Raw genomic sequence first — 24976 nt, forward strand, 5'->3', positions numbered from 1 at the left:
ATAATTATGATTATTTCAGAATAAAAACATCATCTTTGAAGATTACTTTTCTATTAATAAAATACAAATCCATATATTCAAATTAACCATCTTCTCATAAAAATTTACCCCAAAACAAAATTTCCTTTTAAATAGCATACAAATCCTAAAATATTAAATTTATCTAAATTTTTTTCTTATTATATCATTTCTATTTAAAATCTAATAATCTTTTTAAAAAAATATTTTTAATTAAAATATAAATATAAATTAAGAAATAGGTGGGCATAAAAAGTATTGCTCCCTATCTCAATCCCTATCTTACATGCATCTAAGATAGGGGGATCGTTGCTTTGATACATTGAATCTTCCTGCACGAAAGAGAATGTCTACGATACAGGAGAATGAAAGAAAAAGAATTTAGATGTCATTGAGAAATAAAGAGAAACTATTAATTGATTAATTAATCAATTAATCAATTTCCATACCGGCGGCTCAGGATATGGATGAATGTCATCATCCATACACACACGATGGCGAAAACGATTTCTGGACGAAGCTGGCTTTTGGATTCGATTGCTTGAACCTGCGAATGCGAGGATAATCTTGGGCCCTTTCACTCAAAAAGAACAAGAAGTTAAAAAAGGAGAGTGATGTTGTTGGCGCCCCTCTGATTCCTTAAAACTACCCTGTTTCCCAGCACACCTCATGAATAGTTTTACAATAGAAGACCTTTTCAGACAACACATATATGAATTATGCAGAATGAAAAATGGATTCAAATAATTATTATATAATTTTTGTTATAAAAAAAAACTGATAAGTGAGAAAATAATAGAAAAAAATTTTAAAATAAAAAGTATTTGTGAGAAAAATAAAAATATAAAACAATTTGGTGTAATTATATTGGTGTAAAGAGTTCGAGAGAGAAACTTATAAAGCCTATTATAGGGGGTTTAATCGGATCTATTTCGTTCTTTAATATAATTAGGCAAATGCTATGTTACAATTAATGTAACATACACACTCAACAACAACCACATAAATTGTGTGGGCCTATTATTTGTGTGGTTGTTGTTGAGTGTGTATGTTACATTAATTGTAACATAGGGGCTCCCATATAATTATTATAGTAGGAAGGTTTTACAAGCATTTTTAAGGGGTGCCAATAGTTTAACTCAAACAAAAGACAAGGCGATAGTCTTGGACCAAACTATGCCGTGGCCAGCCATAGAGACAAAAACAGAAGAAGCCCAATCCATAAATGGTAATGCAATGAGGTCTGCAATGTTATGTTGAGTCGGACAATTTTTTTTAATTATTATTGTTATTATTATTAACTCGACCTAAACCTTAGAAAAATCCAATGACATTGGGAAATTTTAATATTTATGCTGAGGATTTCTAATAATTATATATTTACATGGTTCTTTTTTGGTAATTATACATTAAATAGTTGGTATATAACACTTTTTCGAAGGACAATGCTTATAAGGTCTTGTTTCGTATTAAAATACTTTAACTAACTTTTAAGATGTAGTTATTGTAGAAAAAAATTATACTTATGAAATAAAAATTAATAGTTTATAGTAGATATAATTTTTAAAAATAATATTGACAAAATTAGTAAACATGTAATAAATTTTTTATTATATAAGTATAAAATCAAATCAACTTAATTTTTAAGTTACAACAATTAGTGTTTACTAAACATATTAATATTGTAACTTAAAACTACAACTGTACAACTAGTTTAAAAAAAACCTCAATATATAAATATATTACAATTTTCACCACCCTCGATCTTGATTATTTGAACAATTTAATGCGCCATTGAAAAATAAAATAAAGATGACAAGTATTGACAACCGGGATTGAAATTTTCAAAACTCCGAATTTCTGAAATGTGGCGCCCAATTTATTTTTTCGCCGAAAAATATTTGACCCTTAACAAAATCTTCTCCTTGGCTGGTTCACGTTTCACACGGATCGCAATCCGTGTGACTCCATTACAAGCACTCAGCACCGTACGATTTCCCCGCCCACCAAAATTCCCTCGTCTTTCGAAAAATTCAAAACCTTGCCGCCTCTCCTCTTTGCTGTCCTTTTTATACACCACCAAATCCCTCAGCTCCCATCTCGCCATCTTTCAATTTTCATTCATATTTTAAGATCTCCCAAGAAAAAAGAAACACTTAATTTCCCAAATCAATGGCCCGCACGAAGCAAACCGCTCGCAAGTCCACCGGAGGCAAGGCCCCAAGAAAGCAACTGGCGACCAAGGCGGCAAGGAAATCCGCACCGGCAACCGGAGGAGTGAAGAAGCCTCACAGGTTCCGTCCAGGAACTGTCGCACTCCGTGAAATCAGGAAGTACCAGAAGAGCACTGAGCTTCTTATTAGGAAGCTTCCGTTCCAGAGATTGGTGAGGGAAATCGCTCAGGATTTCAAGACGGATCTGAGGTTCCAGAGCAGCGCTGTTGCTGCACTTCAGGAGGCTGCTGAGGCTTATCTTGTTGGGCTGTTCGAGGACACCAACCTCTGCGCTATTCATGCTAAGAGGGTCACTATTATGCCCAAGGACATTCAGCTTGCTAGGCGGATCAGGGGTGAAAGGGCTTAGGAACTTTCTGATTTAATTTATTTTGTTCCTCTTACTGCGATGTTAGTCTTTCGGTCAATATTTGGGGTTTAGATGAATGTTTGGATGTCTATCCGATGGATTAGATCGGGTCTAGTATGTATCTAAGGTGTTTGTTAAAATGTTTTCGAGGGTTTTTAATCTAATAGATAATTAGCCTTTTAATATTTTTTTGTTCGCAGTCGTGATGGAATTGGTATGCCATGTGTTTGTTGAAATTACAATTGTTTGTTGCATTTGGGCAGTTGGAAAAATGTGTCTTGAATTTTCATTTCCTGTGATTGATGATTAGGTACCCGCCCCAGCAGGCTTTGGATATTTTGCGAAATGTTGATATGGTTGATGAATTCTGTGATGCTTAGATTACTGCTAGTAACATGTTTATTGATGAATTTGCTCGAGAATGAACTTGGGCCAACTTCATGTTAAATGCAATTAACATGTTTGGTATTGAGGTGTTGTGGTAAAAAAATTGTAATTATCAAATAAAAATTAATAATATGTAATAATTATAAATTTTAAATAATAATTTTAATAAAATTATTAAAAATATAATAGATTTTTTATTATATAAATAAAAAATTATATTAACATAACTTATAAGATATAATAGTTACTATTTATTAAATATTTTAGTATTGTAATTTTTAAGTTATAGCTGTATAATATCAATTTCAATTGCGCTTTAAGAGCAAAGCAAATGGTCTGTTGTTCACAGCTTGCACAGATATGAAAATCCCAACAACGCAAGCTAAAGGTAAAGTTTTGTAGTTTTGTTATCGATTTGGTCTACCATTCTTGGCTCTTAATTGCTTATAATTGGGCCTCTTTTTTTTTTTTTTTTGAATGTCTTACATGTATTGTCATTGTGTTGTATCCCACATTCCATAATGTAAATTGCATTCTTTTTTAATACCAGTTCCAGAATTAAACACGCTGTTCTTCAGATTCCAACAAAATAAAAAAGTTTCATCCTTTGCCACTGCAGCCAGACAGTGAGGTGGCACACATTATTTTGTCCCAACAATCCCAATTTCCAAATTTTGCTCAAAGGGAAAGCCCCACTTTTGTCTATGTGAGAAAAATTCTTCATAACACTAAAATAAATAGAAAAGTGCGTCTGGCATTTTTATATTAATATGTTGATATACACACCTAACTTTGATCTTGGTGAGTAGTCCTTAGCTTACTACTTGTGTACATAGAATATCAATATGTTTTTGTATGGAAGTTCTTAAGTATATATCTAGCAACTGCAGTTTAGTCCAGAATGGTTAATTGTTGTGTGTACTATGGATCTAACCCAAATATACCTTATTAGTCAAACCAGAAGCAAGCAAGCAAGGACTTGTATTTTAACAGTTTGTTCGGACCTTTCCCTAACCTTTGATTTTTCACTGTACACATATTTTCCCCCTCAATAGTAAATTTCCCATTTGTGGCTAATTTAAACAATTCAGTTTGCTCCACAGCCAGTACTGCTTCAATAATAAAAAAATAGGAAAAATCCAAAAACATTTTTTCATCTTGTCATTTTCTGGGACATACGCGTGGAAAGGAAAAGGCAGAGGACATGAGTGGAGAAACCCAGGCTAGAAAGCAAAAACCAACACCATGTTATTTATAACAACACAGTCACCTTTTGCCTAAATGTCCATCCAGAGGAGCCCCCCATCATTTCTCTCTCGCTCATGTGCTATGTGTAATTATGTATGATGGTTTATTTACAAAACACGACATGAAAATAAAATCTAGTGTTAGTGTGTGGTGGTGGTGGATCTTTAAAAAGCAACTCCCTTTCACTTTAGGGTCCCAGTCTCAGAAAGGTTCACAAAAAATAAAAGAATCTTACATAATTAAATAAAATTAATTAGTTTGCCTGAACAGATGTAAATTGGAATTGTATGGATCAGACTGTACACTATCTAATGGCCAAATGATTAGATGATGGAGGGGGTTTGTAGTTTATGTGCGATCGTACGGAAGTTTCTCATCCCAGCTATATCTCTAGACCATAAAAAATAAAAAAAGAAAGAAAAGAAGGAACAAAGAAGAAGCTGATGATCCTAACTATGCGCAAAAAGGGACTCCAATTATGTGAAGATATTTTTTTTAATTGATTTAAAATTATTTGAAATTTACTAAAAAAATTAAAAAGTGTATCATATATTAAGATTTCATAATTATAAGATAATAAGAATATGATTTTATAATGATATTAAAGAAGTGTGGAAATCATTAGTCAATTTCATATTTTTCATATTGTATGAAACTGGGTTGTGTCACTTATTATATTGATTATGCGTTGGTTGGGCCTATATGCACTCTAAAATTTAATTTAAACACTCTATTATTTTGTACACTCATGTACTAATTTTAAAAAATTAAGTTTTACTTTGTATACTCTTTAAAATTCTAAAAAGATTCTTACTAAGACTATTTAAATTAATTAACTTTCTTTACTCAAAACCCCAACAAAAACTATTCAGTATGCCCAATTTCAAGAGATTAACAATTTTTTACAACAACATAATTGAGTCAAGTTGTAAAAATTAGTTAACAAAAATTTAGTTATTATTATTTTTTGTTTATTTATGTAGAATAAGAAGACGGAGAAGAAGAGAAAGAAGAGGTCAAAAGCAAAAACCGAAAAAAAAAAATGGATGCTTTACAGTACTTTTATTTACTTTATTTTTGAACAACTAAAAGTAATGAGTGCAAAATTTATTTTATTTATGGAAAAATAAAATAAAAATAATGATTTTAACATTATTCATATAAGTATTGGTTAACCCGTTGGAAATAAAAATTTTAAGGTTTAAAATATGATAATTGTGTACATTTAATAATGAGTGTGCTATATAAGTGTTCAAAGTAATTATATAATGTTTACTTATAATAAATTATCCTTAATAATAATTCATATGATGGGTATTTGTGTAGTAAAATATTTATTGAAATTAGAGTATTTAGAACAATTTTCAAAGTACATTTATTATACTATTTTTCACTATTACAAACCGTTGCAGCTGAGGCTGGAAACTTGGAATCGTGATTGATCTTGAGTTGGAGATTCAAATCAAGCGATAAGCACAATTGGCCGGCAATCCGGCATGCTAAATTTTCAACCAAAACTCCATATATTTGTGTGCCAAATTTCGTATTTTCAATGGTTAAGCAAACGGTCAAACAATATTTTTTTGATAGAATGCAACAATACATCATTAGTAAGTAAATGAAACATTGCATGCTCTCAATTCGAGTCTTAATCGAGTGTATTATTTTATTTTATCTTCAAACAAGAAGTTGACTTCTGTTTTGTAGAAAATAATTCAATTAACAAACCAAAAAAAAAACCCTTAGTAGGTGTCCCACTAATGCAAAAGATTTTTAATTTGTTTTAAGAAAGAAAAAGCCTCTGTTTAAAATATAACGGCTACTCTCTAACTCGATTTAAAAAAAAAAAAAATAAGAAAGAAAATGTTCTGATCATCTCTCTATAAAAACACTAAACCACCTTCAACAACCTAATAAGCCTCTCACATTCTCTCTACCTATAAGAGCATGACCATGTCTTATTCGAGCATGGGTGGCACCGGTGTCAGTGTCACCACCGTTGAGTGCCAAAAACAAGTCCGGTCATGGAGGCTTCTGCGTAATCTCATGGAGTTACTCATTCCAAGCTGCAATTGCAGTACTACTACTTTCAATGTTGAAGAAAACGGATTCAAAACCAAGCAAGAAAACTACATTTGTTATCGACAGCCCAGCTTCAATTCCAGTTCCTCATCCTCATCAAACACCATCACCGGCACCATCTTCGGATACCGCCGCGGAAAGGTCCGGTTCTGTATCCAAACAAACTCCAAATCCACGAACCCTACTCTCCTTATTGACCTTGCACTTCCCACCACCATTCTAGCCAGAGAAATGCAAGGTGGGATTTTGCGTATAGCATTAGAAAGCACAACTTTCGGCCTCGGCGGGAATTCTCATCAGCCACTTATTTCGACGCCGGTGTGGATGATGTATTGTAATGGGAGGAAAGTTGGATACGCGGTTAAGCGTAAAGTATCCAAGGCTGATATGGACTTGTTGAGGCTCATGGACTCAGTTGTGGTTGGCGCTGGTGTTATCAGGGGGAAGCAACTTGATCGTGACGATGAACTTATGTACCTAAGAGCAAATTTTAAGCGGGTTGCTGGCTCTTCGGATTCTGAATCTTATCATTTGATCGACCCTGATGGTAATATCGGTCAGGAGCTCAGTGTTTTCCTTTTTCGTTCTCGTTGACCCTATTGTTATAGTTAATTTGCTTCTAATTCATCATACATGGAGTGTGCATGTGCGAAAAAATTCGTTGGTGACACAATATACGACTTGGGGGTGTTTTATTATAAACCCATTTTATGTCCCCTTCTTTTTTAGCTATGCTTGGGAGCATAGCTTTTATTGTATCACCAAGATTCTTTTCAGTTAATCACTGGGTCGACTTCTCGAAGACTTTTGTACTTTGGAAATAATATAGTTTGAAGTGAATGTTTTCCTGACTTGCTGAGAAGCTTGATTCTTTCTTACTTGCCGTTGAATGATCGTAATGTTGATATTTTGTGTTGATCTGATCAGTACTTGAGTTGTTTTATTCATTAATTTGCGTAAAGTTATGTCGAGATCAGAGACACGCACGCATGTGTACTTGTTCCACCAAAGAAAACGAAAGCTAATTCATCTTCATATGATAAGAAGAACAATAATTGTACGTGCACGTGCCACGTAGTGGGCTGGCTGTGGCCGTCCCCATGTTTCACACCCACCGACTCAGCGAAGTGGAGTTTTAACAAGCCGTCCAAACAATATTGGAAAGATTGCCATTAAATTTTTTCGGCTAACAACATATATATAAATTATCAGGGTTTCATATTTTATTGAAGTCACGAAACCTTCTTAGAAAATTACTATATGTACATATATATAATGTTTTTGACATCATCTGTTTTATGACAATTAATTGTAGGATAGGAATATATATATATATTAGTTTTCAGGTCCGGAATATTAAAGTGCGGGAAAAGTTTGAGAAAGTTTTAAAACCGCGAAGTTTTAAAGGCTTAAAACTTAAAACGTTTAAACTGCATGATTTATGTGTTTTTCCGAACGATCCCACACTTTAATATTTTGGATTGGAACATATATATATATATATATATATATATATATATAAGGTTGAAGTAGGCAGCGTATGTAATATGTACGTATTTCACTTGTAAGGTCCCAGATGTAGTTGCTGAGAAGGAATGACTCCTTGTGCCAAATCCGACACCGTCGACGTCGAGACATATTTCTTTCATTATATCCGAGGTACCTGTGAGCGAGCATACATTTATTTATTTTTAAATGTTGAACTTCAGTAGGTGGGTCTTTCTTTGCCTTTAAAAATAAAATGAACATAATCCTATAATTGCATGAGCTGTGATTGATTCCTTGTGTCGTTTCGCAAGAAATGGACAACAGAGCGTATGCAATACTGGAGGGCGCACATGGAACGTGGATAATCGCTGATCCAAATTTTAATTTATCCTCATGTGTTTATGTACATACGATTTTCATTTTTCATTTGTTAAAATGACTAAAATGATTACGCTACCGGAGACTATTAATGCCCTCTTGTAATGTTACCGTCACGAGGATAAGGTCGAAGGCCTGTAAATAGTGTTAAAAATAATAGCAGTAGTAGACAGAAACTTGAAACATGTATCGAATACGCTTTTTTTAAAGTGTTATTTGTCCCCTTTAGATAGAGATTATTTATGGGTTTATCGGTAAATCGCTTCCAGGACATGACAAATTTTTAATGTGAATCTATACCAAGCCAAAATAAAGAATTCACTAAGAAAATATAAACACTTTATATCTAACAAATTTTATGGCGTTGTAGAAAATTGACAAAGACGTGAATTGTTGTAAGAAAAATAGACAATAAATTTTATTTTTTATTTTTTAAAATTAGATTATATTTAAAAGTCATCTCCCTTGTTCTTATATAGACTTTTAAAAACCGATACACCACCAAATTTTGTAATGTTTCATAAGTGATTCGTTATAACTTTTCATAATTAAATTTTTATTCTTATTTGATCAAAACCCGTACATCCTATTACTCTAATTGAGTGATCCCAACACACCTCGCTAATATGACTACAAGACAACTGACTATTTTTTTGGGGGGGGAGGGGGGGGGGGAGGGATTGACCTTTGAGTGCTCTTGAATTATACGAATATGACTTCCAAAAGAAAGAAAAAAGAATTATATGAAAGTGGGTGTATTAAATAATAAAAGTACATTTAAATTCATTATCCTTAAGTTGGTAAGGATCATCTGGAAATTGGAAAATATGATTAATAATAAGCACGGTTAAAGCTTAAAGGCCCCCCCTTCTGTACGATCACAGGAATGTCCTATATATGTTTCCGATTAGATTGAAATTATTCCTTCTCAAGAAAAGAGAAAGAAAAAATGATTGAAATTATTCAAACAGAATTACATAACAAGCACTTGGTAGTTGGTAAGTTATTTTGCCTTCAGCCTTCTCAATTCTTTGTGAATTATAAAGTCACAAATGTTGGTTGCATGGACCTACTTGTCGGGCATATTTGTTTTGTTTGTCGTCACTATAAAAGCGGGAATGATACAAATTTGTTAATTCGAGGACCACAAATAGCCCCAACAGTATTCGAAAATCAATATAATTAGTCGACATTTAACCGAAATTAGACTAGACGGTAGACAGCGCCAAACATGGACCCAGCGACGGAGCCGATTTTTGAGTTTTGGAGAGGCGAAGATATAAGAATATAAGACATCCTAGCCTTTACTTTTTAATCTTCATAATAAATTATGATTCACATTATCTGAGATCAAATAAAATTAATTTTAACTTAACTACCGTTATAGTATCATTTCTAGTCGAGTTTATTTGATAGTATAGTAACTATATACGCTTTAAGATGAAATGTTAGGGTCTCTATGCTATCGCTAGTAGGTATTGAATAAAATTCTCTAATGTTGGTGATTTAATTTAATAGATTTCAGTAACTATAAGACTGAACTTGATTGATCACTATAAAATTCTTATTACAACATATCGTCTTTTTTTTTTAAGAAAGAAATTATATTAAGTAAATTTATAAAAAGAGGGTAAATTAAGTGTATTATTTATGTATACTAAATGATATTATTTATGCTAAATAATGTATCACCATTCAACCATTACCATCTATTTGGTAGTAATGGATTTTTTATGTTCTGTAATCGATGAGATATTAATTAACATCAAGTGAAAGTGCCACGTTATAAGCATAAATCACTAGTATTTTTAATATTTAAAAAAAAAAAAGTGAACCGGGTCTGAAGAAGCTGGGGCTGGGCTGACTGGAGAAGTGTGACCAACGCTTTTTGCCTCTTCAGGCTTTCAAACCTAACGGTCATTTGAGGTTCGGTAGTTGAACTCAAGTGATAATATTTCTCAAGTTGAGGATTACTCATTCAATAAAACAATTTCTTCACAAGTTCTCTCTACCTTCTATTCAAACCCTCAACCGCCAAATGAAGTGGTTCCTCTCTTCCCTTTTCATATATGTCTTCATCTACCTCTACCTCTTCTTCTTCAGAGTTCACAATCACAGCTAAATTGTTCTCATGTTATGGGAGGACTCAAAATCTTCTCCATTTTCACTTCAAGAAATGTTAATCACACCAACAATAATCACCTCTTGCCTTCCTCCAATAATCCCAGTCACCAAAATCTAATCAGGAATGATCATAGTAACAGTACCAACGACAAAGACGATGCGTCCCGTAATCCTATCTTTAACTTTTTGCAGCGCTTTATGTCTGGAGGTATGTTTCTTTTATTGTCATTGTTATTGTTTATTGGACATTAATAATTTGGTTTACGGAGATTTTGTTTGAGTCGGGTTTTTTTTTTTTTTTTTTTTGGTTTGAGATGTTTAGCCAAAGTTGACGGAGGGTCTAGAACTGAAGAGGAAGAGAAGGTTTACTCATGGTTATACAAGTTCGCGCAGTCGCAAAGAGATTTGGTTTTTGAATATGTTCGATCCACTGAAAGAGGTGAGTATGATCTTTGCTAGCTAGGGTCTATTTGGAAAAAAAAAAGGTTGTAGTTATAAAATAAAAGTTATTATTATTTTTTGAATAATAAAATAAAAGTTATTAGTATTGGGATAAATATGACTTTAAATGTTAATATTAATAAAAAATGATAATTTTTCATCATACAAGCTTGAGATAAAATTTATTGAGCTTTCAAATTACAATAGAGAGTGTTTGTCAGACACTTCAATATCAGTAGGATTCTTTAAGTGAAGAGTTAACAAAAATGAGAAGAACTAGCAATTTGACATAATTGATGAAATGTTTGTCGATCAGATATCACTTTGGTTTAACCAGAACTATTGCTCAATTCAAATCCAGAAAACATTTAATAATATAATACTTTTCTATGGCATAAATGAATGGAAGTATTTGGATGAAAATTCTTTCATCTCCAGTACCGGAGATTTAGTAGTCCAGCTCTTATAAAACAAAATCTACATCAAAAGCCAGAGTCGATCAAGAAACATTAATTCATATGTTTCTTTCCTCTTAGGATCAAATATTATTAAAGCACTGCTGGGAAATTGTAGAATTCCTAATTTCTTGCTTCTTTAGGAGGCTCCTTGACAATCTAGCTGGGTTATTGAAGCTATCAATTGTGTTAAAGCAATTGGCAGATCCTCCTGTGTAAAGTTTACACCTCTATACTTTTTTTTCTTGCTTCCTTCCGGATCTGCTAACAGCCAGGCCCTGAAATCAGACTCAATTGACAGTTTGAGATTCTTGTTACATATTGAAGTGCATTACTAATATTGCTGTCACAAGTGTTGGTTGAGTTGTTTGGCAGACATTGACTTATTTGTCAGCTGTACAAGCCCCCCAAAATATTTCCTAAATCAAAAGACACATTCGTATTCCTTTTGGTCGTTAAGTGATTTGTTAATCATATTCCTTTCTGGCTTAGAACTGGCCTTCTCCTTTCTCTTCCCCAGCTGTTTCAACTACGGGGTAAAGGAGTAATTAGTCTAAAACTTGGTAATCCAGCCTAAGTGTTCGTTTCTATATGAGATAACCCCGATCATTTCCTTTTGCATTGTGCAGGCCTGAGCTTCAAGGAAGCTGAGAGACGATTAAAAGAAAATGGCCCAAATGTGCCTCTCCAATATACATTTCCAAGCTGGTGGCATTTTCTGTGGAATGCAATTTTTCATCCTTTTAATATCATTCTCATTGTCTTGTCTGCTCTCTCATATGTAACCAGTGACAGTCCAAATGGATGCATCATGCTGGCACTGGTTCTTATTAGTGTTTGCCTCCGCTTCTACCAGGTATTTCTCGCTCAATTCGTTGACTCGAACCAGGGTTTTACATTTACATATCTAGAATCTTGCCCTTACAAATGTTTTGCGTACCTTTCAAGGAATATGGCAGTTCAAAAGCGGCCATGAAGCTTTCAGAGTTTGTAAGATGCCCTATTAAGGTCCAAAGATGTGCAGGTAGAGTTGTTCAGTCAGAATTAATAGTTCAAGTTGATCAGAGGGATGTTGTTCCTGGTGATATTGTTATTTTTGAACCTGGGGACCTTTTTCCTGGTGATGTGAGATTACTGACTTCGAAACACCTGGTAGTAAGGTATAGAACCTCAAACCTCGCCTTATTTAATGCATTAGGTTTGTGAGTTTCTTTCATGCCAATGCCATTTCACCCTTTTCTAATATAACGGATTATAGAATAACTTATCGCATTTTGCTTCTTGAACAGCCAATCCTCGTTAACAGGGGAGTCTTGGACAGCTGAAAAGACAGCAGACATCAGAGAAGATCATTGCACTCCTTTGTTAGATTTGAAGAATATCTGCTTCATGGTAGGTATATTCATTCATATGATTGTGCTGCTTGCCGTGAAAGTTCCAAAGATTTTTCATCAGCCTGATCTGCCAAGAAAAAAGGGCTAGGTGTTTGGTCATAATCTTTGGAATATTCAGGTCGAATATTTGAAATAATAAAATCATATGGTGGCTCCTCATTAGGTCCTTCATTGTTTCTCATCCCTTAATCCCCCCTCTCTCTCACATGTAAGATTTTAACCTTAACCCCAGCCCTTGATTTAATGTCTGCTAAGTAAAAATACTGAGACATATTCGTGTTTTGACTATATCTCAGGGCACAAATGTTGTATCGGGTAGTGGAACTGGTCTAGTTGTTTCCACGGGATCCAAGACCTATACGAGCACCATGTTCTCAACTATTGGAAAGCAGAAACCACCAGATGACTTTGAGAAAGGAGTCCGAAGGATATCTTTTGTGCTTATCTGTGTTATGCTAATAGTAGCTACGATCATCATATTGATTGATTATTTTACATCTAAAAATCTAAGTGAGAGTATTCTTTTTGGAATCTCCGTTGCATGCGCACTCACTCCTCAGATGTTTCCCCTCATTGTTAACACAAGTCTTGCTAAAGGAGCACTTGCTATGGCCAGAGACAGATGTGTCGTCAAAAGCTTAGGTGCCATAAGAGACATGGGAACTATGTAAGTTTAATTTTTCTTTGCTAATACTAATATCAATGCATATGTCTTCAATACAGAAAGAGGAATATCTACAGTAGAAACAAAACAAATTTTGTTAACTTTGCATTCTAAGAGTTCTTGTCAAAATTGAATATTTTAAATGATTGTCATTTGCTTTGTTACTTCTGTTACAGGGATATCCTATGCATAGACAAAACAGGTACGCTCACCATGGACCGTGCAATCATGGTTAATCACCTTGACAGCTGGGGATTCCCAAAAGAAAATGTCCTACGTTTTGCATTTCTGAATTCTTACTACAAGACTGATCAGAAGTATCCTCTGGATGATGCAATATTGGCATATGTATATACAAATGGCTACAGGTTCCAGGCATCCAAATGGAAGAAGCTAGATGAGATCCCTTTCGATTTTGTACGAAGAAAAGTTTCAGTTATCTTGGAAACAGAATCAATTACAGAAGATAGAAGTAGCCAATTCAGTGGTAGATTCGTGATAACAAAAGGGGCATTAGAAGAAGTAATCAAAGTTTGCTCTTTTGTTGAGCACATGGATAGTGGTCCAATCACCAGTTTCACTTCAGAAGAGCAGAAGAGGATTTTAAATTTGGGGGAAGAACTTAGCAATGAGGGATTAAGGGTTATAGGAGTTGCAGTAAAGAGGCTGCTACCAGTAAGTTCAGATTTTTTAGAGTTTCCATTTTTCGATGTCAACTATTTGTTCCATCTATTTACCTATTATAACTTTCATGTTCTATTATTTAGTTTAGTGCAAGTTGAAGCAATGCAGAACCATTACAAAAGCACTTTATTCACGACTGATTTTTAATCCTTTATTTGTTGTTCACAGAGTGTTTTCTATAAATAGAATGTTAGTACTTCCCAAGCACTTGCTTTTTAATTTCATATTCTCTATTTTTCTCCTTTTCATTTCATTTTTAGCATCTATTACTCATAAGATCTTCCAAAGAATTTCAACTCAATATGTTGGAGCCTGGAAGGGGCTGCATAATTGGTTTCAGGGTCAAACCAAACCAGAACTACAGAATTACATTCCCTTGCTTTTCTTACATCAGAGTTTTGTAACATGTTGCAGCCGAAAAGTGCTCAAAGCAACAGAAACGATGGTCCAATTGAGTCGGACATGGTGTTCCTAGGTCTCATAACATTCTATGACCCTCCTAAGGACTCCGCAAAGCAAGCTCTGTGGCGGCTAGCTAAGAAGGGAGTAAAAGCAAAACTGTTAACAGGTGACTCACTCTCGCTGGCAATTAAAATCTGCCATGAAGTTGGTATCAGAACCACCCACGTAAGTACAGGACCAGACCTTGAGTTACTCAGCCAAGAATCCTTCCATGAAAGAGTTAAAAGAGCGACAGTACTGGCTAGGCTCACTCCAACTCAGAAACTCCGGGTAGTACAGTCCTTGCAATCGGTTGGTAAGCACGTTGTTGGGTTCTTGGGAGATGGAATAAATGATTCACTTGCACTGGATGCCGCCAATGTTGGTATATCAGTTGATTCTGGGGCATCAGTTGCTAAAGACTTAGCTGATATTATCTTACTTGAGAAAGATCTGAACGTGCTTGTTGCTGGAGTTGAGCGGGGCCGTGTCACCTTTGGTAACACAATGAAATACATAAAGATGTCAATTATTGCTAATCTAGGAGGCGTTCTTTCACTTCTTATTGCAACCATGTTCCTGAAAACCGATCCATTGACTCCAAAGCAGCTCCTAACACAGAATTTCTTATATAGCGTTGGTCAAATTGCGATACCATGGGACAAAATGGAAGGAGATTATGTAAAAACGCCGCAGATATGGTCAGAGAATGGCTTACCGCTGTTCATTTTGTTCAATGGTCCGGTGTGCATTCTCTGTGATGTAACGGCACTTTTTTTCCTCTGGTTCTATTACGAGGCTTACAACCAAATGAATGTCGTGTTCTTCCGTTCTGCGTGGTTTGTTGAAGGGTTACTCATGCAAACGTTGATTATCCACCTCATCCGAACTGAGAAGATCCCTTTTATTCAGGAGGTTGCTTCATGGCCAGTACTTTCATCTACACTTGTGATTTCTGCTATTGGAATTGCAATTCCTTTCACTGCAATTGGAGATGTCATGGGATTCACAGAGCTCCCATTGACATATTTTGGGTTTTTGCTTTTGCTTTTTATAGGATATTTTACAGTTGGCCAGTTGGTCAAAAGAATTTACATTTTGATTTACAAAAAATGGCTTTAGGTAAGGGGATGAAATCGTTTGAAGAGCGTTTTTTTACTGGAAGCTAAAAGGGAACAGAAAGAATGGATTTTTTTCATTTATACATGATCAAGGGTGAGCACAAGAATAATATCCCAGCCCAATGTTCTTACAGGGTCAGTGATGTTTTGCTGTGTGGATACATTTTGCTCCAACAATTTCATTACACTTGCAAATTTCAGAACAAATGAATATAATAATTTGAGATGCAAAGAATTTGAAAGCCGCATTTAGATCTTCCTCTCCGATTTCGGGTCATTTATTTGTCATAAGATATGATGGAGATAGAGCCAGGCAAATATTTTTCCCAGCAACACTAAACTGTTGAAGATTTGCATGTTCGGTGAATTACCTGCATTGGTGTAGTTTACATATTGAACCGTATAAAAGCATATTATATATATGTGTGTGTGTGTGTGATTAATAGTAATTTTGGTAATGTGATAATAGGGCTACGAGTTATAAAATAGGTTTATAGAAGAATAAAACATAATTATCGTTTCAATATTATAAGATAATAATAGGAACTCCAAAAAGCGTTATATTATTATTACGTGTGAATTATTTTATAAGATGTTTATAAAAGCAACTTGCCATCTCTTTTTAAAAGACACTGTTAAAATGGAGAATATCATAAAGTAAGTAGATTTTAAAAAATTTATCAAACTTTTTGTTTGGGTCAAAAACTATGAGATAAAGTGGGCAAAAGGAGTTCAAAGAAATTGAAAGTACGAAATTGAAGATGATTTTTTTTTTTCCTTTCTGGGGACAAATAAAATGAAGATGAATTTAAAGCATTACCTAATTGGAGATAATTGTTCCTTATGTTCCACTCAAAATCCCAGTGCTTTCTGTCATTTTTGAGTGTCCAGTACGCCCACCCGAAGGAAGCCGCATTATAAACCTCTAATTGAGCGCTTCCAAAGTCTTGATAATCCTTCTGGGTCCCACTTGTCACATTCCACTCATTTACCCATTCCCCTGAAACCAATCATTTACTCGAAAATCAGGATTCTGATTACTTGGATACCCTACCTAATTAAAGTGTGCAAACACAGAGTGTGCAGCTTGAATTACCGATAAACACCAGCGGACCATTTGCGTTATTTAAGGCTTGTAGTTGAGCCTCCCTGCTTTTGTAGATGAATAGGATATTATCCACAGTGCTCATGTTAACAAAAAATGTGTCAAAGAGATTGTAGTAATGCAGATCCACAACTATATTGTGTGAGCCTATATTAGCCTGATAAAGTTCCAGTGGATCAGCATTCCCGATTCTCTGGCACACTATCACATAAGCTGTAGGTGAGTACTTTCGGACAATTTGGTAGCCTTGTTTGTAGTATGGAACTAAAATATCCAATGGAACTGTTGCTGATGAAGGTTCATTCAAAAGCTCAATTCCCAGCAAGGCTGGATGCTTTGCATACCTACGCATGGAAAATAAGTAAAGGTTTCCAAACTAACACGAATTAGGCAAGTGAAGTTCTAGTAAGGTGTTGGCCCATGACCAGTTAGTTTAAGCTTTCAGATTCAAGCTGTTGTATGATTCATGAATGTAAAGTAACAGTGCAAAACCTCCCCAGTGTTCAGCTTCCACTTGCTAAAAGTTGACAATAAAATTACTTAAATCTTTATCAAAGGCAATGTGCACACACCTTACTTTCAAACATTCAATATTTTTAGTATTTGATATATAGAGGGGAGCATTCAGGTAGGTGAATAGTAATAAGTAGAACCGTATTTCAACAGTCTCAGAACAAACAAGAGCTTACCTTGAAGCTAAGAAATCTATAACATCCAGTGTTTGTGATATGTAATCTGAAGCGGGCCAATCTGTTGTCCCATCTCTGCTAGCACTATGTTCCATTCCATTTTGGGAGCCAGGAGCAGCATGAAGGTCAATTATGCACTTTATGTTATAGGCTCTGCATCAAAACATTTGCAGGTACATATATTTGTAAAAGGAAAAAGGAGAAACAAAAATGTATCTTAAAATTGTCAGCACTCTGAACAGAACAAGGTGAAAACAAGACCTACTCTGCCCAGGATAATGCATTATCTAGAGCTTCCAAAGATCCCCCAATAAATGGAGCTGGAGGATCAGGATCAAAAGCAATCCACCAGCCAACAGGTATCCTCACAGTATTTATTCCATGTCTATACAGAAAGTTGAAATCCTCTATGGTGATGAAGGTGTTTCTATGTCTCTGCAGTAAAAAGAATAACTAAAAAATATGATAAATTGAAAATAATGCCAAGCCTTCTATAAGTTGAAAACCTTTTTCGAAATTGTCATACCTGGATAACATGGTTTATGACAGACAAGAAAATAAATAAATAAATAAATAATGAAATAAGAATATTAGAGGATGCCAAAAGAACATAGGCCAAGTTATATGGTGAATATTTGTGCAAAACGGAGATGGACAATATGCCATGATCTCAGGTGTTGTGCCAAAAGAAACACTTGCTATGCTTGTTGACTCAAAATATTCAAGGAAAGAAACTTATTATGATGAATTTCCTACATGTGCTTGACAAGGACACAGACTTGGCAAAGAGTTCAAGATGTCAAATTAAAGGGGATTATGAAAAGTAGGGTACCTTTAGAACCTCTTTGGCCCTCTCATGTCCATATCCATTTGCAAGCTGGTAATCTCCATGCAAGTTATTTGCTACAATTGCCATCTCAAACGTGGCTGCATTATCATCCCATCCTGGCATCCCTGGATAGTCGGCTGTGAGCTGGTTTCCTAAGGTAGCCTAGGAAATAAAGTACATTCTATGATATTTCCTGATTAAGAACCTCAGCATCAAGAAAAAAATGGAAAAATACAGCAGCAAGGGAGTGGCAGAGGTTCAATGGATCAATCCTTAGTGGGTCTGCTGTAGGCATTCTGAGCGCATAAGTGTTTATATTATTGGATGCAAGTAATAGTAAAAGCCAATTATTTTTGGTAAATCTTACCAGCTGATTGTCACATTGATTGTTTTTGGACAACTATGTCCTAGCCAAATTCTCAGATGTTGAAATTCCCCAAATTAGCCCAAAGTTCAATGCAATAAAAAGCAAATATGCAGACATAATTTTCATGTTATTGTAAACAAAGCCATCAACTTTGATACTCACATCTAGTGATCCAGAACCTTGTGTAGGCATAAAAATAGTTGGACCCCAAGTCCCTACTGCTGAATAATTCCGTCATAGGAAATGTGCATACCTGCAGATAGGTCCCACTCTTAAGTTTGATGTGAACTCTACTATCATTATTTCTTTCGATTTCAAATGTTTCTGGTGTTGAAGGTGATTTTTCTGTTGCAGAGACTACACAGCCTTCACCATCACAAGTTAGAAACTGGCCTTGAGAAGTGCGAAACTGAAATTCTGATTCGGAAACTCTCCACAACTGGATGAAAAGAAAATGGAGATCGTCTATTACTTTCATGCCAATTCGTAAATTAACCAGCCATCCAAAATATTTTCGAGTAGAATGCATACTTAAAAGAGCTACAAACTACGATCCAAAGCAAGTTGACTCGGACTAATTGCATTTCCTTTTATTGGTAATATTGCAGCATCATAAAGATAATGTTGAAGTCGGTGAAAGTAAGAGCTTAAACTAACTGGGGGGAAAAAGTTACAGCGGATTGTGATTGTCAGATACATTGTTAAATAACAAGATATCGACATAATCCAAAATATTTTAACAGCAAAAATAAGTTTACGAGAGTAGCATATTTGGTAAACCTTATACCAACACAACACATTGAATTTCAGCAGCACTGAACAAAATGTAGTTGTATTCACAAGGTGTAACAATGTATTTAATATGCTCGAAGAAATGACTCCTGAAGGTAAATCGGGAAATCATACAACTACCATTAGCACTAATAAGATTAAACAGAAAAAAGTTAGGCAGGCATCTCACAGTAAACGTTTCCCATGAAGAAGCAACATCTCTGGTAACTGAAACATCTGTACCACCCCCAGACTCTGCACACACGTACTTCTCCAACGTTACAGACTTAATCTGGACCTGCGTTCCATCCTGCACTTTGATAAATGAAATCACTCAGCTGGAAAATCGTTGAAAAGCATGAAAAAATCACCCTACCAACACCCCCCCCCCCCCTCCCAAAAAAAAGGAAAAAAAAAAACAAAGAACGAAAAAAGAATCTTGCAAAGATTAAGCTTGCTTACTAGCATGTCTCCGTTGAGAATGCCATCGAAAAGTGAAGGCTTAATCCAACCTTCAATAACTAACCACCCTCCTAAATTGACTCCTCTGACTTTAGAATTACCATGCAATCCCTCAACTAAACAATTACAGTAAAAGAATCACATTAAAAAAAAAATTAAAAAGCGAAAGAAATAAAGGAAAATAGAAACAAAAATGAACGAATGAAGTTCACCTGAGGGTGCTATGGAGAAGATGAGGCAACAAGAAAGTGAAAATGCGAATACCCATTTGCTAAAAACAATGTCCATGAAGAATGCAGGCTCCTATACGATCAAGAAAGCTAAATTACAAACTTCATTCACAGTAAGAATATGAATTTCCATAAAAGAAAGAAAATGTTAAGAGGTGGTTATGCAAGGCCTCCACTTGGGAGAAGAATCTTAGTAATTCCTTCCTTTTCGCTGAATTAATACCAAATTCAACCTTGTAAACAAGCATATTATATTATTATCCGGAACTGGGTTTTGGCTTTTATATAAATTAATTAATGCTGCGTTGAGATCATGTCTTGAGTTGAGTTGAGTAGTATAAATATGAGAGGAAGAGATAAACGGTGTTGTACTTCTAGAGCGTAAAGGAATAAAAAAAGTGGAGCGAAAGTGTTCACACGTAGATTACTGTAACAGATTTGGATTAATAAAAATATTAAATAGACAGAAAGGAAAAAGGTCGCTTTGCTTCGAGATTTGGGTCGCTTGTTTTTATTTACTATTTATTTTTAATGGATTAAAATGAAGAAAGGAAGTGAATTGAAAGAAGGTAAAAGGCATGCTTTAAGAAGAAGAAGATTATGAGAAGGGGTAAAAGGAAAGTATGCATATTTACATTGCAAGAACATCATATTATAAAGTCATGTTATAAGGGTTATTATCATTTTATTATTTCAAAAATTGTAAAATATTAAATTACTATAAAACATATTATTTTTATTATTTTATTACTATTTTGTTTTGACCAATTAGTTGATTAGTAAAATATTAATTTTATCCTCTATTATAAAATACAGAAATAGTGTTAAATAATAGTTTTAACCATAAATTAATGAATAATTCTGAATTTATTATAAGTATAAAAATAGTAAGTTGATAAAAGTACCTTTGGATATTTTTGTTAAAAAACAAAAGTACTTAAATGTGAAAGTGTTGATTCTAAAAATAAGTTTCAAGTTTTTTTTTTAAAAAGAATAGATTGTGCGTGTTTTTTTTTATAAAAATATACAAGGATATTTTTATCAATTCGCTGCTTCAATAATTATGATAAATTCAGGGTTATTCATGAATTCATGGTTAAAACTATTATTTAACAACTTAAAAGTATAAAAATAATTTTATATTTATCATTCGATACCTCTATTTGTGTACTTTACCATAAAGAATAAAATTAATATTTTATTAGTCAACTAACCATCCTAAAAGAAAAGTAATAAAATGAAAAGTTTTATAAAGTTGTAATAATAAAATAATATTTTCTATAATCATTTGATATTTTACAATTCTTGAATCAGTAAAATGATAATAATCCTATTAATAAATAATAGTTCAATAATATCAGGTTAATTAAAATATGAAATTACAAACTTTATAAACATAGCATATTTGATGAATTTTTAAGGTCCGCTGTTATTACTGTTAGCCGTTGTCAAAGTCGATTAGTCTTATATTACATCATATTCAACTCCTGTCACTAGGAGTCAACAATTAGTCAATTATTGGTAGGCAAGTAGAATCTTTATCAAACCGACTTCCTATCGCCAGATTCTGCCGTCATGGGGGTGGTTCTCCTCACTCCTATGTTTTTTTGTCCGAAAAGAGCTTTAGCTCTGACTTCTTTTTACGTTCTTAGATTACATAAGCAAGGATTTCTTTTAAGCAACTAATTATTTTTCATCCTGTCAGTATAAAGATCATATCGGTTTGCCGAAGTGGTGGGCTGCTGCGGTTCTAGCCCCCACAAAAGTATTGTGTGGAATAAATATTCTTAATATATAAAAATTATTTTTCCTTACGAAATGCGAGTGGAGGATTGACATCCCTTCTATGTGGGAGATTATTTATCTAGACGTGTACTTTATAGAATTCAATGTAATAATGTAAGTCTCAATTATGTATATCTAATTGTAATTATCAGTGTAATATATCTGTTATAATAACAGTTGTTGTAAATATATGTGTAATGCAGTAATATGATATTTAATCAGTATTCAAAAAAAAAAAAAGATCATATCGATTTTGTGTGGCATAAAATTGTACAACCAAGGGCATGCTCGAGCATCGGGGTGATGTAACTCTTGGACTATAGTTATTGTAAAAAAAAATTAAATAAAAGTTAATAGCGTATATAATAAATATGATTTTCAGTTTTAAATAATAAAGCTATTATAATTTTTTTCATTATAAAGTAGTGAATTAAATCAACTTAACTTATAAGTTATAGCAGTTAGTGTTTATAGAATATTTTAGTATTGTAACTTTAAGTTATAGGTATCCAACTTTTATATCAAACATGACTTATTTTATTTATAAGTAAGTATAGTACTAAGGGTGAGCAAATCAGATCTCGGTTTAAGTTACAATCCATTGGTTTGGATAATTCAATCAGTTCTGGTTTGAATAATAAATCCAAACTAAACCAAATCAACTTAAATTCGAATCAAATTGGTTTGAGTTTTCTATTTAGTTCAATTCGTATTGAAAATTCGAACTAACATTTTGGTTTGTGTTGCTAATTTGAATGGGCAAACTTGCAAATTCATCCCAAATCATTTAAAAAAAAACATGCAATAAAAAATTTAGCCTAATAAGATTCAAAATCCCAATGTTAATAATTGAATAATCCAAGCAAATAAGTTACAAACCCTCCACGACAACATATGAACATAATATATTAATAATCCATCTAAAAAATTATCATTTAAAATTTGCAAGACATACATTTCTTTCTTTTATTAACGAATCTTGTATTTGAAATTGCAATGGATGCAATAATTTATTATGCATTAATAAATAAAAGCTTTTAGATTCTCACATATGAAATCATAAATTAAAAAACGAGAGTAAAAAGTAATTAACTTGAAACTAAATCAAATTAACAACTAGCTTACGAAAATAAATTAATCGATTAAAGAACGAATGTGGAATTGTTTATAATTTACGAGAATGTTGGCTTAGAGAGACGTGCACACATATAATTTAGGTTTGGGAATTCTTTTTTTTTTTTTTTTTTTTTGGTAGCATGTAACTCAATCAGGTTACAATTTAGTTCAAGTTAAATTTAAACCAAAGTTTAGCCTGATTGGGTTAAGTTAACCCAATCAAATTTGAAGGATCGTTAAAGGATAGGTTAGTAGCCACAACTCTCAAGCGATTATCAACTATAAGAGATAGACTTCTAGAACCTCACAATTAAAATCTTTTAAAACCCTTTTTTTTAATAATACTCCATTTAACATCAAAATTACCGTTTCTCTCCAAATAACAATCTTTTACTTGAGTCTTTAACTTTTATTGGCTTTCTCACTCTAAAAATTTTCTGCAATCAACAAAATAATAATAATAATAATTGTAGTGTTTGTATCCTACCCTTTACATAAATAGTTCTGTGGATGATAATTTTTTTTTTAAGTTTGTTATCTTTATTATTCTCTTCAGATATTCTCTCTCTACAAAATTTAAAAACCCTAACTTCACAAGAATAAATATTATTAACTTAAAAAAAAAAGAGAGAGAAATTGATTATTTTAAATTTTTCTAGACCAATTGAATAGATTTGAATCACAAAATGAAAAAAAAATTAAGAAAATAAATTGATGATAAATGAGAGGAGTTTGCTACAACAGGGGGGAAAAAAAGATGAGAGGCATGCCCGTTCAAGCAAAAGAGATTGGGGTGGAAATATGAACGAGTTAATCATATTTGTATTTGTGCTTGTGTGTCATTTCAATGGTAGAGAGTTTTTTATCAGTATTTTGAAGGGGTGTTAAAAGTACCACGCTGAACTACACCAAATTATATTAACAGAAAATGGGTGTGTATGTCAGTCCAGCCAGTGCCTTCTGGGTAATATTTTGTACATTCAGCCCAAAGATACACAATGACAGAGCTTCTAACACCCCAGAAAAAATCCTGAAAACACCCCGCCTCTAAATAAATCCTATTAAAAAGAGTCCAGCCTCTAACACCCCACTCGGTCTTAGGTCCATGACTTCGTCGGTTTTAAACCAGGATTGTGTTAGAAGCCGGGTTCGGCAATTCTAAACACCCCAGCTAGCTAAAAGTTAACGTGCGCTTATGTTATTTTTTATAAACGTATCCGACATGCCGTCTCTTATACAGGACAACATAGGACATGTAGTATGAAAGGGAACGATTGAGACGTAATAAAAATCTACCTAAAAAAATAAATAAAAAAAAGGAAACGTGGAAAGGAAATAGCTTAATCTGACGACGCTTCGACTCTGTACAGCAATCTATTGATCAGCCGAGTTTGATGAGTGCTGTTTCCCTCACAATCACAATTGTTCGAGATCAACTAATGCACAAAACTGCTCTCGTGAAGTACTGTCGCCTCACTTTGAGAGTAACAATGGCACCCTCAAAAAGCAGGAAAAGGCAGTAATGTAACTTGTACTGTGACCCCAATTCATCGAAAATATTGTAGACATGTAGTAGTAGTATATATGTTGTGCTTATGCCTTGCCTTGTCAACGACATGTACCATGTATGCACCTACAAATTAAACTAATTCTCTGGCTTCTAGCTAGGAAATTGATCACCCCCATCCCCGCAAGTTGCAGTGAAACTGCCTTTTGAAAACTGCAAGTTCAGTTCAATAATGTTCATGTCAAGCTCACCAGACAGGATTCTGACAAAACAAGATTGACGATGCAAGACGTGTGTGGCTGGGCGGAGTCGAAAGAATTCGTTGACTAAGATGCTTTGTCCAAGCGAACTAGACAAAACCCACACGTCTAATCTTGTACACGTACAAGTGCAATGGTGTGACTCTGTGGCCGTGACGCTGCGGGCTACCTAGCTAGAGAGACAACTGATAAATGTATATATATGAGCAGTAATACTGGCATTTTAAATACATTTATTTAATTGTCAAGAGAGAGGTTGATCATTTTAACTAATTAACTTTCTTTCGAGTTTCCTCCCATATATTGGAACATCTTTTCACTGAGGAAAGTACGATTCTTCTGATAAA

The 24976-nt window shown here is 33.9% G+C and overlaps 4 protein-coding genes across 8 annotated transcripts; 3 read left to right on the forward strand and 1 right to left on the reverse strand.

Annotated features, from left to right (window-relative positions):
* Positions 1-1995: 1995 nt before the first annotated feature.
* Positions 1996-2794, forward strand: LOC102627888 (histone H3.2). Its single transcript, XM_006466214.4, has one exon. The coding sequence runs from the start codon at positions 2191-2193 to the stop codon at positions 2599-2601; it is 411 nt and encodes a 136-aa protein (XP_006466277.1). The 5' UTR covers positions 1996-2190; the 3' UTR covers positions 2602-2794.
* A 3274-nt stretch (positions 2795-6068) lies between these two features.
* LOC102608174 (protein MIZU-KUSSEI 1) lies at positions 6069-7158 on the forward strand. The gene has a single exon (XM_006466503.4). The coding sequence runs from the start codon at positions 6184-6186 to the stop codon at positions 6910-6912; it is 729 nt and encodes a 242-aa protein (XP_006466566.3). The 5' UTR covers positions 6069-6183; the 3' UTR covers positions 6913-7158.
* A 3003-nt stretch (positions 7159-10161) lies between these two features.
* Positions 10162-15509, forward strand: LOC102607880 (uncharacterized). 4 transcript variants are annotated; one of them, XM_025092765.2, is made up of 9 exons: positions 10162-10516; positions 10631-10747; positions 11834-12060; positions 12153-12364; positions 12494-12596; positions 12762-12806; positions 12895-13265; positions 13439-13937; positions 14361-15509. In XM_025092765.2, the coding sequence occupies exons 1-9, from the start codon at positions 10321-10323 to the stop codon at positions 15507-15509; spliced, it is 2919 nt and encodes a 972-aa protein (XP_024948533.2). In that variant the 5' UTR covers positions 10162-10320. The 4 variants fall into 4 exon arrangements, with proteins under 4 accessions (XP_024948533.2, XP_015388322.2, XP_024948541.2 ...); XM_015532836.3 differs by lacking the exon at positions 12762-12806 and having other exon boundaries at positions 10164-10516; XM_025092773.2 differs by lacking the exons at positions 10162-10516; positions 10631-10747 and adding an exon at positions 11005-11740 and having other exon boundaries at positions 12164-12364.
* Positions 15510-15608: 99 nt separating this feature from the next.
* LOC102627395 (probable glucan 1,3-beta-glucosidase A) lies at positions 15609-20447 on the reverse strand. Of its 2 annotated transcripts, XM_025092777.2 has the most exons (10): positions 19944-20447; positions 19732-19847; positions 19460-19579; positions 18752-18937; positions 18135-18293; positions 17568-17737; positions 17303-17455; positions 16605-16957; positions 16329-16508; positions 15609-15879 (listed from the first exon to the last, which is right to left on the reverse strand). In XM_025092777.2, the coding sequence occupies exons 1-10, from the start codon at positions 20017-20019 to the stop codon at positions 15794-15796; spliced, it is 1599 nt and encodes a 532-aa protein (XP_024948545.2). In that variant the 5' UTR covers positions 20020-20447; the 3' UTR covers positions 15609-15793. The 2 variants fall into 2 exon arrangements, with proteins under 2 accessions (XP_024948545.2, XP_024948546.2); XM_025092778.2 differs by lacking the exon at positions 19944-20447 and having other exon boundaries at positions 19460-19584.
* Between the last annotated feature and the right edge of the window lie 4529 nt (positions 20448-24976).

This window comes from Citrus sinensis, chromosome 7 (assembly GCF_022201045.2).
Source record: "Citrus sinensis cultivar Valencia sweet orange chromosome 7, DVS_A1.0, whole genome shotgun sequence".
NCBI lineage: Eukaryota > Viridiplantae > Streptophyta > Magnoliopsida > Sapindales > Rutaceae > Citrus > Citrus sinensis.